Source organism: Sus scrofa, chromosome 2 (genome assembly GCF_054392235.1).
Source record: "Sus scrofa isolate SSC_HxYL_T2T_F1_AM1 chromosome 2, Sscrofa_HxYL_maternal_Yorkshire_Landrace_v2.0, whole genome shotgun sequence".
Taxonomy (NCBI): domain Eukaryota; kingdom Metazoa; phylum Chordata; class Mammalia; order Artiodactyla; family Suidae; genus Sus; species Sus scrofa.
Window position 1 is genome coordinate 154,850,061 of NC_139384.1, and position 13,849 is coordinate 154,863,909.

At 52.5% G+C, this 13,849-nt stretch overlaps 1 protein-coding gene across 26 annotated transcripts in view; it reads left to right on the plus strand.

Moving 5' to 3' along the window:
• The window catches only part of ARHGAP26 (Rho GTPase activating protein 26), a 457,576-nt gene that overhangs the window by 113,829 nt on the left and 329,898 nt on the right, over positions 1-13,849 (plus strand). For 25 of the 26 annotated variants that reach the window (XR_014838940.1, XR_014838941.1, XM_021085446.2 and 22 more), the window contains 2 exons: positions 7,522-7,617; positions 9,182-9,243. Coding sequence is in view for 24 of the 26 variants with exons in the window: in XM_021085446.2 (XP_020941105.2) it covers positions 7,522-7,617; positions 9,182-9,243 (158 nt within the window). In the remaining 2 variants the exon portion in view is untranslated. Of the gene's footprint in view, positions 1-6,671; positions 7,200-7,521; positions 7,618-9,181; positions 9,244-13,849 lie in introns of those variants that run through there. The other variant, XM_085014898.1, reaches the window with a different exon arrangement.

Genomic DNA, 13,849 nt, shown 5'->3' on the forward strand with positions numbered 1-13,849 from the left:
GTCCCAGGAACTTCTGCATGCTGTGGGTGCAGAACTGCCCCCCCAAAGATATTTTGATATAGATTAACGTGGGTTTGGGTTTCTTCCTATTCTTGAAGGAGGTTTTCATGTAAAGAGAATTAGAAACCTCATCTGGAAACGGCTGCCACACCTGTCTTTGTTCTATTTGATTTTATTAAAAAAAAATCAACTCTTAAAATTTCATTAGCTTTAGTGCTCTGGTTGGAAAATCAAAATCTCCAGAGTCAGTGCTGGCTCTGGCCTCATTTAGGAAATACAGCTTTAGGGGAAATGGCCTTAGGAAAAGCACACAGCTGTGTTATTCGGAATGCACATTATGCGATATGCCTCGGTGGATGTGGTGGGTGAGATGAGCCGTTTTCTGAGTCTTCTCCAGCCAGACTGGAAACAGTGCAGAGACACTTTGGTGGTGACTTCATCCCTCCAGCTCCTCCTCTCCTTGTCTCAGGCTTGAATGGATAAGATCAGTGTAGGTTCTTGGAATGCACTAGGATGCTTCTTCCTCCAAGGAGGCCAGGCCCCTTCCCCCCATTGCTGATGGCGCCTCCACTGGACATCTCCCTTCCTGAGTGGGTGACTTCATCAGTGGGACAGGATCTGTCCCCGGCAGTGCACTGGGGCTTGGCCGTGGTCTCTTCTCCTTGGGTCTTGGCGCACGTTCTCTGGTACAGTTGATTGCCACCTAGAGGCCACAGGCAGCACTGCACATCACAGAGGCGAGACGAAAGCTCTTACCCTGCCTGAACATCACGGTCTGTTCCTTTGGCTCTTATAATGTAGGGCTCAGGCTGTAGAAACATTAAACAACGGGATATCACTTGCTTTATTTACAGTAGAGCAGGGGAACTACGTTTAAAATGACAGGGAGTTCCCATCCATGGCTCAGGGGTAATGAACCAGACTAGCATCCATGAGGATGCGGTTTTGATCGCTGGCCTCGCTCCGTGGGTTCAGGATCCAGCCTTGCTGTGGTGTAGGTGGCAGATGTGGCTCGGACCCCGAGTTGCCGTGGCTGTGGCGCAGGCCAGCAGCTGCAGCTCCAATTGGACCCCTAGCCTGGGACCTTCCATCTGTTTCGAGTGCAGCCCTAAAAAGCAAAAGCAAAAAAAAAAAGCCAAATGCAGACCTGGGGGAATGGTGACTGCAGGGAAAATGCCTCTCACCAAGCACCGTTTCTGCTAGGCTGTGTCCTCAGCTTGGCCAGATGTGGGGAGAGGGAGAAGAGTCTCTGGGGACTCGTCTTTCATCTGTTTTAGTTCTAGGCTTGGGGACATGCTGGGACTGACTAAGGGGACACCTGGCTGTGACCAGCAGTTGGTGTGTTTATAGCCCTCTTGTCCTGGTCCCTTGATGCAGAGAAGATTTTGCTGTGTGTGCGTGTGGGCGGCTCTTGCTCCAGCTCCGGGGGAACCTTCCCCTGGAGACAGAGCAGGGGAGGGGGCTGTGTGTTAACAGGCAGCACATGCTTACGATGGGAGCTCTGGCCAGACTCACACAAGTTGGAAAGTTTCTCCTCATGTATTCGATCTGCCTTTTTTTTTTTTTTTTAAACTTGTCAAGCACAGTATTGGGAACTTCACCTTTGATGAGTGTGAGGGACGATGCACACCCCTTGTCGTTTGTTCTTTGTGTGACACCCGCTCTCAGCCAGACACTGTGCTAGGCTCTGAGGATACAGTGGTGAGCATAAAGGGCTGGTTCTCACCCTTCTAGAACATTCCAGTCGCAGAGGTAGTAATCAAATAATTACCCGAACAAGATAAAATTGCTGTGGGGAAGAGGTACGTAAGATGCTGGGGGTGAAATTGGGGCGGGGTTTGGCCTGATTCGGGAAGTCACTGACTCCTTCTTGGAGGGAGGAGCTGTTTCACAGAGGGCTGCTGGTAGGAGTAGGCATATCCCAGAAGCTGGCGGGGGCCAGGGCTTCTAGAGTCCCCTGGTTGGTGGGGGGGATGCCCAGACCCTGTAGCATCTCTCAGGCCTTGGAATGGACTTTGTTCTTTGAGCTCTGGGAAACCATCGCAGAAGTCACTGCTGGAGCTGACATGGTTGGTGGCGAATGCCTAGAGGGACAGCCATGGATGTGCGGAGGGCAGGGAGGGGTGGTTGCCGATGCCCAGGCAGATGGCAGTGTTTGGTTTAGGGGTTGCTGCTGGTGACGGGGGAGTGGGGAGAACTATGATGCTTAGGAGGCAGAATGGACAGGCTTGGGAAGAACACTGTTGCCATTAAGGGTGACACGTGGGTGTGATTGTGACTTGTGTGGCTGGAAGAGGCCCTTGGTTGGCTCTTTGGGGAGAAGGGGGGAGACAGAGAGAATTACCTGGGCATGGGGCTTGCGGGGCAGAACTGCAGTCTCCCAGGCTCGTGTCTACCTCTCAGCATGGGTCCTCTTGTCGGGGGATCTCACAGACCACACACAAGCCAAGCCATCGGATCAGTCCAGCAGCCTTGGAGGGGCAGCTCGTGCAGCCCAGTCCTGGGCATGCAGTGTGCATTGCGACACAAACCCCCTGATCAGTAGTTCAAGCATCCTTCCAAATGCAGGGTGATGAGGCGTAATGGGTAATCGGCTTTCAGAGAAGGGAGAGATGAACAAGGCCTGTGGACGTGGATGGTCTTGTGCGTTCAGCAGGCAGGAGGCCGGTCCTGTCGCAGGTCCTGCCCTTGTGGTCAGTCTTTATGAAGCGGTAGGTGGTTCTAAGTCTAGGAACAAGTGACAGAGGAGCAACACATTTTTTTAAAGTAGTTGTGTCCAGTCTGGTCCACCTTGCAAATCAGATGCCCTGAAAATAAGTCTGACGGTGAGCTTACCTTGAGCCCTTTGGTAGGTGTGTGTTCACATGCGTGTGTGCGCGTGCGCACAGGTGTGTTAAGTTTTATGCAAGGAGAAAAGGGAAAAGGCTTGACGGGTGGTATTACTGGTAAAACTTGTATAGATGCAGGTGGATTCTAACTTTAAAAATGAGGACGCACCTGCTGTTTCAGTGAGAGAAAGAACCGCACGGGGCTTTCTCTTCAACTCTGCAGCTTAGTGTCTGCTGTGGCGGAGCACGGCGTCTCCAGGGAGAAGGGCTTTCCTTCCATCCTCTGGTGAGCCCACAGCTTTGGGAGCAGGCTGCCAGCGCCCAGGCTTCCCGTGGCTTCCATAGCCCTTACCCGCCCCGTCTCTTCCCTCAGTGGCAGAGTCTCCTTTCTCGGTAAAGCGGTTCCTTGTCCTCCCCAGAGGCGCTGGCCAGCGCGCTGCCTCTCCAGCAGCAGATGTTTCTGCAAAGTGACTATTATTGCCTCTGCTTGGCTCCTCGCTGTGTCTTGCGCTGCCTGAACATGAAACAGTGGGGTTATATGAGCAGGGTGCACGAAGCTTGGCGTGCACCCAGTGCCAGGGCCAGCCTCCCCGCCTTCCGCTCTCCTCTGCCCGGAATGCCCCTGCGAGGTTGCCATGTGTGCTGAGCGTGGGCTCCGGGAAGCAGGCTCTGTGCTGCTGCAGCCCCAGCGTGATCACCTACTTCAGATGCCAGCACTTTTTTGGGGTGGAAGTAGCCAAGAAGCAGTGGCGTTTGTTTGTTGGTTTTTTGCTTTTTAGGCCCACACTCGAAGCATATGGAGGTTCCCAGGCTAGGGGTTGAATCAGAGCTGTAGCTGTAGGCCTGTGCCATAGCCACAGTAACTTGGGATCCGAGCCACGTCTGCGACCTACACCACAGCTCATAGCAACTCCGGGTCCTTCACCCACTGAGCGAGGCTAGGGATTGAACCTGCATTCTCATGGATACTAGTCAGATTCGTTTCCCTTGAGCTTTGATGGGAACTCCTGAAGCAGTGGATTTTGGATGTCATCTTTAAAAAAATTTTTTTTTAAATTATAGTTGGCTTACAATGTTGTGTCAATTTCTGCTGTACAGCAGAGTGACCCAGTTATATATACACACACACACATATATACATTGAATGTACATGTATATTGTGTGTGTATATATATATATATACACACACATTGAATGTACATTGTGTATATACAAGAATGTATACATTCTTTTCCCCACATTATCCTCCATCATGTTCCATCGCAAGTGACTGAATATCGTTCCCTGGGCTATACAGCAGAATCTCATTGCTTCTCCACTCCAGATGCAACAGTTTGCATCTACTAGCCCCAAACTCCCAGTCCATCCCACTCCCTCTGCCTTCCCTCTTGGCAACCACAAGTCTGTTCTCCACATGAGTTTGCTTCTTTTCTGTAGACAGGTTCATTTGGGCCATATATTGGATTCCAGAGATAAGTTCTAGCATATGGTATTTGTCTGTCTCTTTCTGACTTACTTCACTCAGTATGAGAGTCTCTAGTTCCATCCATGTTGCTGCAGATGGCATTATTTTGTTCTTTTTTATGGCTGAGTAATATTCCATTGTGTATACATACCACATCTCCTTAATCTATTCATCTGTCCATGGACATTTGGGTTGTTTTCATGTCTTGGCTGTTCTGAATAGTGCTGCAGTGAACATACAGGCGCATGTATCTTTTTCAATGAGATTTTTGTCCGGATATATGCCCAGGAGTGGGATGGCTGGGGCATATGGTCGTTCTATATCTAGTTTTCCAAGGTACCTTCATACTGTTCTCCATAGTGGTTGTACCCATTTACCTTGCCACCATCAGTGAAGGAGGGTTCCCTTTTCTCCACACCCCCTCCAGCATTTGTTATTTGCAGATTTACTAATGGCTATTCTGACTGGCAGTCATTACCTGCTCTGGGTCCTGTTACTGGAGGGCTTTTGTATTAAGGAGGAACGGCCCAGCCTTGCTTGGAACCCAAGCTGACACTATAGTGTGCTTACATGTGTGTCGCTGGATCTCCTGACAGCCTAGGGAGGTCTCCTCTCTCAGAGGCTGATACTTCTATCAGACGTTAAGACTAAGCCAGGGTTACTTACCTACCTGGTAAAGGAGGGACCTGAAATTCGAACCCAGGAGCCAGTGGAGGTGGAGTGAGGGCAGGGGGCTGGGGAAGGGGCTCATCAGTATATAACCAGGACCCTGTGCAGCGCAAGGGAGAAGCCAGCTGGCGACGATGGCCCCGAAGTCGGGGACTAGATGCCGCAGGTGTCCTCTGTACCTTTGTCCAGAGAGTTTCTCGGGCCGGAGTCACTCAAGCCCATGGTGAGTGCCTTTTCAGAGCCTAGAACTGGGCTTCTCGCTCTTTCCAGGACGCATTACCTAATGTCCCATCCAGGGGAGCGGCCTCTTTATCAGCTTCGCGGGGCCGGCAGCGCTTCTCGGCTTGTGCTGTGCTGGGGTTCTGGGTGACCTCGAAGAGGGCCGGGCTCACAGGCTGCTCCGGGTTCGCTGGGCCTGCCGTGGAAGGCCCCACAAAGGCCCGTTGTGCGTTATCAGCCACTTCTCGACTCTCCTTTTGGCAGCAAGGCTTTTGAGGCGCGTGCTGGGAGCTTTCCCTAGCCTGGCCGACGTTGCTCCTTTTTTCTGCTTTGTTGAGACGATGGCCCAGCTTGAGCCTGTCTCGCCCTCTTGGGGGGCACAGGAGGGTTGCTGGGCACATGGAGAAGCAGTCCTGTTCTGCCGCTTTGCTCAGGCCGTCCTCTCTGATCAGAGGACGTCCTGGGAAGCTGAGACTGCGTACCACCTGCTCACATTCCACGCACTGTGTGGTTGGGCCACTTGCAGGGCTTCGTCTTCAACTCGGAAAGATCATTCTTCCTTGTTTTCTTCCTGCCTGCCTGTGGCCGCCCATCCTTCCTCCCCAGTGTTCTGACTTTGAGCTGCATCTCTTTGTTTCCTGACTTGCCAGGGAGTACTGTGGTTCTTGGGGATCTCCCCAGCCTGGCGGTGGCCAGTCTTAAGCGATGGTGCCCCATTCCCTGCCAGCATCTCTAGACTTTTTGCCAAGAACTATTCCATTAAAGTGACTGATTCAGGGAGAGGCCAGAGGCTACTGGCTGTCGGCTCCGGCGTTCTCCTCCACCGCAGGTGCCTTCTTGTTCTGGTGCCCAGTGGAGGGCTTGGCGCAAACCACCTGGGGACCTGTGTCATTAAGCTCTGGTTGGGAGGGCTGTCCTGCAGCAGGAGCCCCTGGTAGCCATGAGCTGCCTGGTTGGCCTGAGTCGTAGAGCCGAGAACAGTGGGACGGGCCTGCCTGGTTCTTCACTGGCTCCTTTGCTCGGGATGAAGACTGGGCTTATTGAGCTCAAAGCAGGGGTTGGATTTGTATATAGTCATTCCCCCCCCCATTATTCAGTACATACTGAGCAGGTACATGGACAGGAAAGGAACCAACCAAACCCAAAGATGGGCAAAAGTGACCCCTAACCTCAAGGGACACCTCTAAGAGCTAAACTGAAGTGCTGGGCACCGCGGCTGCTTTTATCCCAACAGGTCCTGCTCATCTGCGCCCCCAGGATCCCCGCCCCCTCCTCCCAGCGTCTTATTAAAGCCAGACCTCTTGTTTCCCTCCTCCGGGATTTGAACCTAATGCCATTTCGCCTTCAATGAGGGAAACATGTCCGGGGGTAATTTGAGTGATTAGCCTAATCTGCAGGAAGGCTGCGCGTGGAATTAAGTTAAGCACATTTGTGCCAAGCAGCCGTGTCTGTCAGGCCACTTAAAGGTACCTTGGTGCTTTATGCCCTTCACAGAAGCTGAGGGTTCAGGAAGGATCATTGGCTTTTATTACTGTCTTAAATGAAAGCTTATTTTTTTCAATTTGTCAAGGGTCTCCCAGAGCTTGCTTTATAGATACCATGTGTGGGGGGTGCTTTTGCCCCAACTCAGAACGCTGCCAGCGCTTCGTTCTCCTGGCGGGGCTGGAACAAGGCGACTCAGGGCACCGCTTCAGGTGGAGCGTTGTCAGGCTGGCAGCCGCTCTGCTCTGCAAACTCGGGCCTCATGCGTCCTTGGATCAGAAGACGAGGCCCGGGTGCTCCAGTGCCACGGGGATGGGCAGTGCCAGGCCCTTCATGCCAGCTCCCTACCTAATGCCAGTTTGTCATGTGCATTGGGCTTCGGGGGGGTGTATTGGTTGAGTCTGCCATCAGGGCAGCCTCGCGGACCCCGTGGAGGGGTGGAGGGCCAGTGTCAGAGCCGGCGCCCGGGGCCGTGGCTGCTCATGTGTAGAGGCCCCTGTGGGCTCAGACCCAGGCTTCCTCCCAGCCCTGCTCAGGCAAGTGGGCTCCCACCCGTGTCAGGTGGAGATGGCAGCATCAGTGTCACTGTGGAGCTTGAGGATTTACGGCAAGGACCAGAGTGATTAGAGGAAACACAGCCCCAAATTATCAACGTCTAAAGCAAATGGGTCATTTCATGCCATAAACAAATGTGTACTCTTTGGAATGTCCTTTCTTTTGGGCTTTGACGTGGATCCAAGAGCAGGTCTGCTAGCTGCTGTCTCAGTTGAAGGACTAAAAAAGTGCAGCAAATAGGCAAGGCAGTTGATTTCAGTAATTCTTTTATTTACTTATTTGTTTTACTCTTTTTCTTGCTAGACTTGTCTTCGGCGAAGCGGAAATTTGCAGATTCCTTGAATGAATTTAAATTTCAGTGCATAGGAGATGCAGAAACAGATGACGAAATGTGTATAGGTAAGTCCTCACCTCATAGAAGATTTTCTTGAAAGGTCACTGGTTCCCACACCTTGCAGTGTCCTCGCTGCGTCTCCCCGGGGAACAGGAGGCATGAAAAGTGCCATAAAAGAAGGCTTGTGGCAGCAGTGGAGGGGGCCGAGGTAAGCGAGGGGCAGGGGCCAGGGCTCCCCAGGCTTCTCTGAGTCCTGGGAGGTCTCGCTTTACCCTCTGGGCTGTGGGGGAAGCGTGAAGGTTGGTGATGGGGTCCATATCTCTGCCCTCCTTCAGCAGGCAGCTGCTGCCTGGTTTTGTGACGCTCTTTGCCCATCATAGCCCTGGCGGATTAGAGCAAAAGCTGAGCAGGGGTAGATGGGGGAAGGGTGACATCAGTGGTTAAAAGCGATCGAGCTCGTGGGCCGGGGTCCTAATGCAGCCGTGTTTTCTTTGATGCTCATGAAAAAAAAAAAAATTTGGATTACCCTATGTACATTGAATTCCTGTCAAGTTCCAATTTTCCAGCTTCCTGGAAAATTGGGGAGTCTGGTCAGCAGGCCCCGCATTCTGGCCTGGCAGGACCTGGCTGGAATCCTGTAGCTGCCGCCGCCTTCAGATGGCGAGGGAGGCTCAGGGTCCAGGTCCCAGTGACCCCCCGGTTCCCTTTTCTTCCTTGGTGAGAGATGGGGAGCATTCATCCCTTCGCCGTGTGCTGCTTCACTCCTCAGCACACCTTCTCCGTCTTCACGGGCATCATCAAATAAAGCCCAGGGGTTTATTTGCACTGTCAAATCAGGCACCTTATTCTTCTTCCACTGGGCATCTTGATTGATTCCATTAAGTGAGTGAGAGTTGAGATGCTCCCATTGAATGAATTAGGCCCCCAGGCGCTGAGGGAATCCCTGTCCCCATGCCGAATGTCGGAGTCCGGGGGTGGTCGGAGGCCGTGGGGAGACGGCGGAGAGCAGGGGACTCCTCAATCAGGGATGCTTTTCCCCACCAAGACCGGAAGGTCTCGAACATCCCCAGGGCTACTGCCTGCAATGCTTATTGCCTTGGGGAATAATTCAGGCGGAGGGGGTCTGACAGCAGTGCTGCCAGCTGCCTTGCAGTCCTAAGAGGCTGCAGGACTCAGGAGGAGCCCGAGGAGAGTCAGAGACGGGGCTTCCGAGACCAGCCGCGTTGTTTGCTTAGCTCTGGTGCAGGGAAAAGGTTGGATCTGACGCAGCCCCGCAGCAAAGGTTGAGGAGGTCGGATCCTGGGCAGGAAATGCCTCAGCTCCTACGAGGAACTCTGCCCGCTCCAGCCCGGGGGCTGGACGGCATCCCATCGATCCTGGGTCCGCTCAGGAACAGGCAGGTCTTTTCCTTGGAGGAAACCCTGCCCTCTTGCGTGCCCGGTGGGGTATCCTGCGCTTCTGGGTCATTTAATGGTTAATGATCACAGCACAAGGGAGCCTTGGGAAGGGTTGTCCTTGGGCTCTGCCGGTGCCAAGAGATTTCAATCCGTAACATAATGGCTCTGTTGGGAAGGGTTCCTAGGGGACTGCCGCTCTATGTCCACCTCATGGCCCCTTTCTCTTTTCCAGCAAGGTCTTTGCAGGAGTTTGCCACTGTCCTCAGGAATCTTGAAGACGAGCGGATACGGATGGTGAGTGTGGCTGGGCTGCCCTGGGGCCTGGGCAGTGTGAGCACCTCGAGGGAGCACAGGAGTTGTTGTCAGAGGAACAGGGTTCGAGTCCAGGCTCCGTCACTTGAGTGCTCTGGGCCCTTGCGCAAGCCTCATCTTTGCATCCTTGCCGGGTTTGAGGCCTTTCATAAATGTTAAAGGGTTACCCTGGATGCCTCAGAACTACATGGGGTCCTCTAAAGATCCATCATAGGGGTTCCTGTCGTGGCGCAGCGGAGATGAATCCGACTAGGAGCCATGAGGTTGCAGGTTCGATCCCTGGCCTCGCTCCGTGGGTTAAGGATCCGATGTTGCTGTGAGCTGTGGTGTAGGTCGCAGATGCAGCTCAGAGCCTGTGTGGCCGTGGCTGTGGCTGTGGTGTCGGCCAGCAGCTATAGCTCCGATTCCCCCCCAAGCCTGGGGCCCTCCCTATGCCATAGGTGCCGTCCTTAAAAAAACCAAAAAAGATCCACTCTAAGGGGTAGATATAAAGTCTATGACTTAGGGTCGATCTTTGGAATTACTTAACTTTGGGGAGCCCCAGATTCCCACAGGCAGGATGAGGATGTCCCACCCTGCTCCCTTTCTCCTCACTTCCTCCAACCTGCCCGGGCGCACGCTTTCACTTTTCATTCCACAGCCCCTGACACCGTGCCTGCCGGGTTGGTAGGCACCCCCCTCAGTGCACACCGAGTAGGTGATGGAAACTACACCGAGTTCTTCAGAGAGAGGCAGTGTGCAAACTCAAGAATCAAATGCTGAAGTCCCCGTCGCGGCTCAGCAGTAATGTACCTGATTAGTATCCATGAGGATGCAGGTTCGATCCCTGGCCTCGCTCAGTAGGTGAAGGATCTGGCGTAGCCGTGAGCTGTGGTGTAGGTTGCAGACGCGGCTTGGATCCCACGTTGCTGTGGCTGTGGTGTAGGCTGGCAGCTGAAGCTCTGATTGGGCCCCTAGCCTGGGAACCTCCATGTGCCACATGTGTAACCCTAAAAAGAAAAAGGAAAAAAGAAAAAAAAAAAAAGAACCAAATGCTGATCTCCAGGTTCTTACATAGCGTTTGTACTAGGATTTATTCCGAATAAATTCAGCATTCACAGATGAGGGATTTCGCATCCACAAGAAGTTCTTTTGCAGCCCCCTCTTCTCCCTAAGACAGCCCGAATGAAGTTGCACGCTGACCTGACTCCAGGTGGGCTTGTCGCGAGGCAGCAGTGCTCCAGCGCCTGGGGAGAGTCCATCCATGAGCATTTTCCTTCTCTTCTCGTGCTAACAGCCCATGGTTTTAGGACTAAGTTTCTTGTCTTGGTCTGCTTGGGCTGCCGTAATGAAATCCCGTAGACCCGGTGGCTTAGCCAACAAACATTTATTTTTCACGGTTGTGCAGATGGGATGCTGGCTGATATGGCTCCTGGTGAGGGCTCTGTTCCCGGCTTGCAGACGGCCACCTCCTTGCTTCCTTCTGCACAGGGAAGAGAAGGGCTGGAGGGAAGCTCTTCTCTCTTGTCATAAGGTCACTAGTCCCATAACGAGCATTCTGTCCTCACGACCTAAGTATCTTCGAAAGCCTCCATCTCCAAATTCTATCACAGTGGAGATGGCGAGGGGTAAACAGAGGCATATTAAGTTTTTAACAGTTTATTGGAACAAAAATCGATTGAAATTGGGCAACATTAGCCTGGAAGTGGTGAGCAGCACTCTACCGCCAGGAGCTAGGGCAAAGACTTGTGCCCAGCAAAGCAAGGAAATGATTTGATTGACTCTGGCTTAAGCTGTGGCCTTATTTGGGAACGCCTACTGGTTTGTGATGGGTTGTCCTTAGCTTTCGATTTCTTAACCTTGAGGGATTTACAGCCTTTGGTGTGCGTTTGCGTATGCAGGCTGCTTAGGCATCAGAACCACCCCGATACAATGACCTCCTTGCCTCACAGGGCTTAGGGTATCAATATCTGAATTTTGGAGGGGATGAGGTTTGGTCCATAGCCTCTACCAAGACATCGTGGAGCCACGCATTTTCTCTTTTCACCCGCATGGTGATTCTGCCAAGTGGGACCTTTATCGTCCTCTCATCCAGATGAAGAGTCAGAGGTTTGCAGCTGTTGGGTACCATGTCCAAGACCACACAGTTAATAAGGGGCACAGTCTGGATTCAAGCCCAGGTGGTACCAGAGCAGTGGGCATTTCTTTAAAACTCCACCCAGAGCAGAAGCCCCTCACTTTCTGCCCTGCAGAGAGAGACACCGTTGGCCTTGGTGGCTCACGGCTGGGCTCTTGAACCAGACTCAGGAGGGTGGTAGCAGCAGCAGCTGGGTTGGTGGTGGGTGGCTGCGGAGGGGAGCTTGTGTGTTTGTGCACGTGCTGGGGCCTCAGAGAGGGAAGTGATTCTTTGGAGTCTGATTCTTGGCGGCGTTATTATTTGGGGGTGGGGGGTGTGGTGAGCAAATCATGACGAATACCCTGCAGATTGCCGTGGTCCAGGGTCAGGGAACAATGACTGGATTGTACTTTTCAGCTGACCTCTGCAGTTTTATTGTCAACGTCAGTGAGTCGAGTCCCTGCTGTCTGTGTCTGAGTATCTGGCCATCGCAGGCCCCTTTCCTGCCTCCTCACCCTGTGACGGCTTCATCGTCAGTTCAGCTCAGCCTAGCAAAGCGGTACCTCTTTGGGAAGCCCTCCCTGACTCCTGAGATATTTGGCCATCCTTCGTCATTCCTCCACGTCTGGCTCATGCCTCTGATTCTGTACATACCACACCATGTCCTGATGGTCACTGCAAGTGTCTGTGCCCCCATAGGAAGCAGCAGACCTTGAAGGGCAGGGAGTGGGCCACGGAGCCCCCCAATATCAGCACAGTGCTTGGAATTGAGTGGAAATTACAGTCCTAGACTCTTAGACTCGGACGGGCTTTATTCCTCACCGTCTACAGCCCTCACTCAACAGATAGGAAAAGTGAGGTCTCGCGAGGGCTGATAGGCTGCGGTAACGAGATTGGGAGGAGGATTTGGATGTCGTGATTTCTAGCTGGGAGGCTTTGGTATTTTAGCATCTGGTTGGGGCTGCTTCTTACCCATGGATGCCCATCGTATCAGTCTGGGGAGTTTACAAAGTACTGATGCTTGGGACAGAGTAGAGAGATTCTGATGCAGCGGGCTGGGCTTCAGCCTGGACATTGGGAATTTGAAAAGCTCCCAGGTGAGCCTCACCTTTGGCCAAAGTTGAGAACCGGCAACCACTGGCTTAGGGGCTCCGCGCACCGTTGTGAGTTTCAGAGACTTAAACTTGATTTGTGGATAAGACGGAAGTGAAATAGTAAAGCAACATCAGATAACAATAAAAATCAAAACAGTTAAACAACATTGCCCCACGCTAGTGTTAAAATGCTCTCTTCTAAATAAGTGCTCTTGGAGTTCCCACTGTGGCTCAGCACAAACGAACCCAAGGTAGTAACCATGAGGATGCAGGTTCGATATCTGGCCCCCCTCAGTGAGTTAAGGTTCCTGTGTTGCCACAAGCTGTGGTGTAGGTCGCAGATGCAGCTTGGATCTGGCGTGGCTGTGGCTGTGGTGTAGGCCAGAAGCTGCAGCTCCGGTTCGACCCCTCGCCTGGGAGCTTATATGTGTCGCACCTGCGGCCCTAAAAAAATAAAAAATTAAAACAAAGTAAAATAAGGGCTCTGAAAATTGAGAAAAAGGCAAATGGCAATAAATTTGGAGACCTGCCGCTTTCTCCTCCGACATGTCCAGTTCATTCTTTGCTGTGCCCGTCTCTGGCTTCTGGCATTTACTCTGTTGGGTTCATTGCGACGGATAGGCATGCGATTTAGAAAAATAATGCTTTGTTGTGGCGAGATTCCTGAAATAATTAGTCGAGCGACGCGTGAGCAATGAATGACTTAAAAGGAAAGACTGTGAAGTATTGTGTGGCCTTAGAAAAGACCATAGACTCTTAGAGCTGGAACAATCCACCCACTCATTTGGCAGATGAGGAAATTAGAACCCAGAGAGGTTAAATGTTTTGCCCGTGGTCACACAGTTGGCAGCCAAGCCAGAAATACTTCCTGCATTCATGTAGCTGTTGTAAAAATGCTTGAGTGCTCCTTTGTTTTATCACTCTAGTGTGTTTGGGGGTAGTGATAGACAAGTGAGCATTGATGAGAGAGTGCTGTGTGTGTGCACACGCGCAGATGTTGTAATGGTGAACCAGAACACGTCCCCTGGGAGCTCCCGCCGTGGCACAGGGGGTTAAGCATCCGGCTGCTGGGGGTTGGGTTGCTGTAGAGGCCTTTGGTCCCCAGCCCGGCACAGTGGGTTAAAGGATCCGGCATTGCTGCAGTTGTAGCTCAGATTGAGCCCCTGACCCGGGTGCAGCCAAAAAGAAAAGAAAAAGAAAACTTTAGCTGGCTTACACTTTCGGAAGAAAACTCAGGCTGTGAGGGTGGTGGGATGTTTCTTTGGATTAACCTTGGTGGTCAGGGCAGCCCTCCCGAAGGAGGGGACCTTTCAGCTGAGACCTGAATTAAGTGATGAGTTGCCCAGCCAAGGCTGTGGGGACAGAGCCTCTGAGGGGACAGCCAAATGCACAGGCTCAG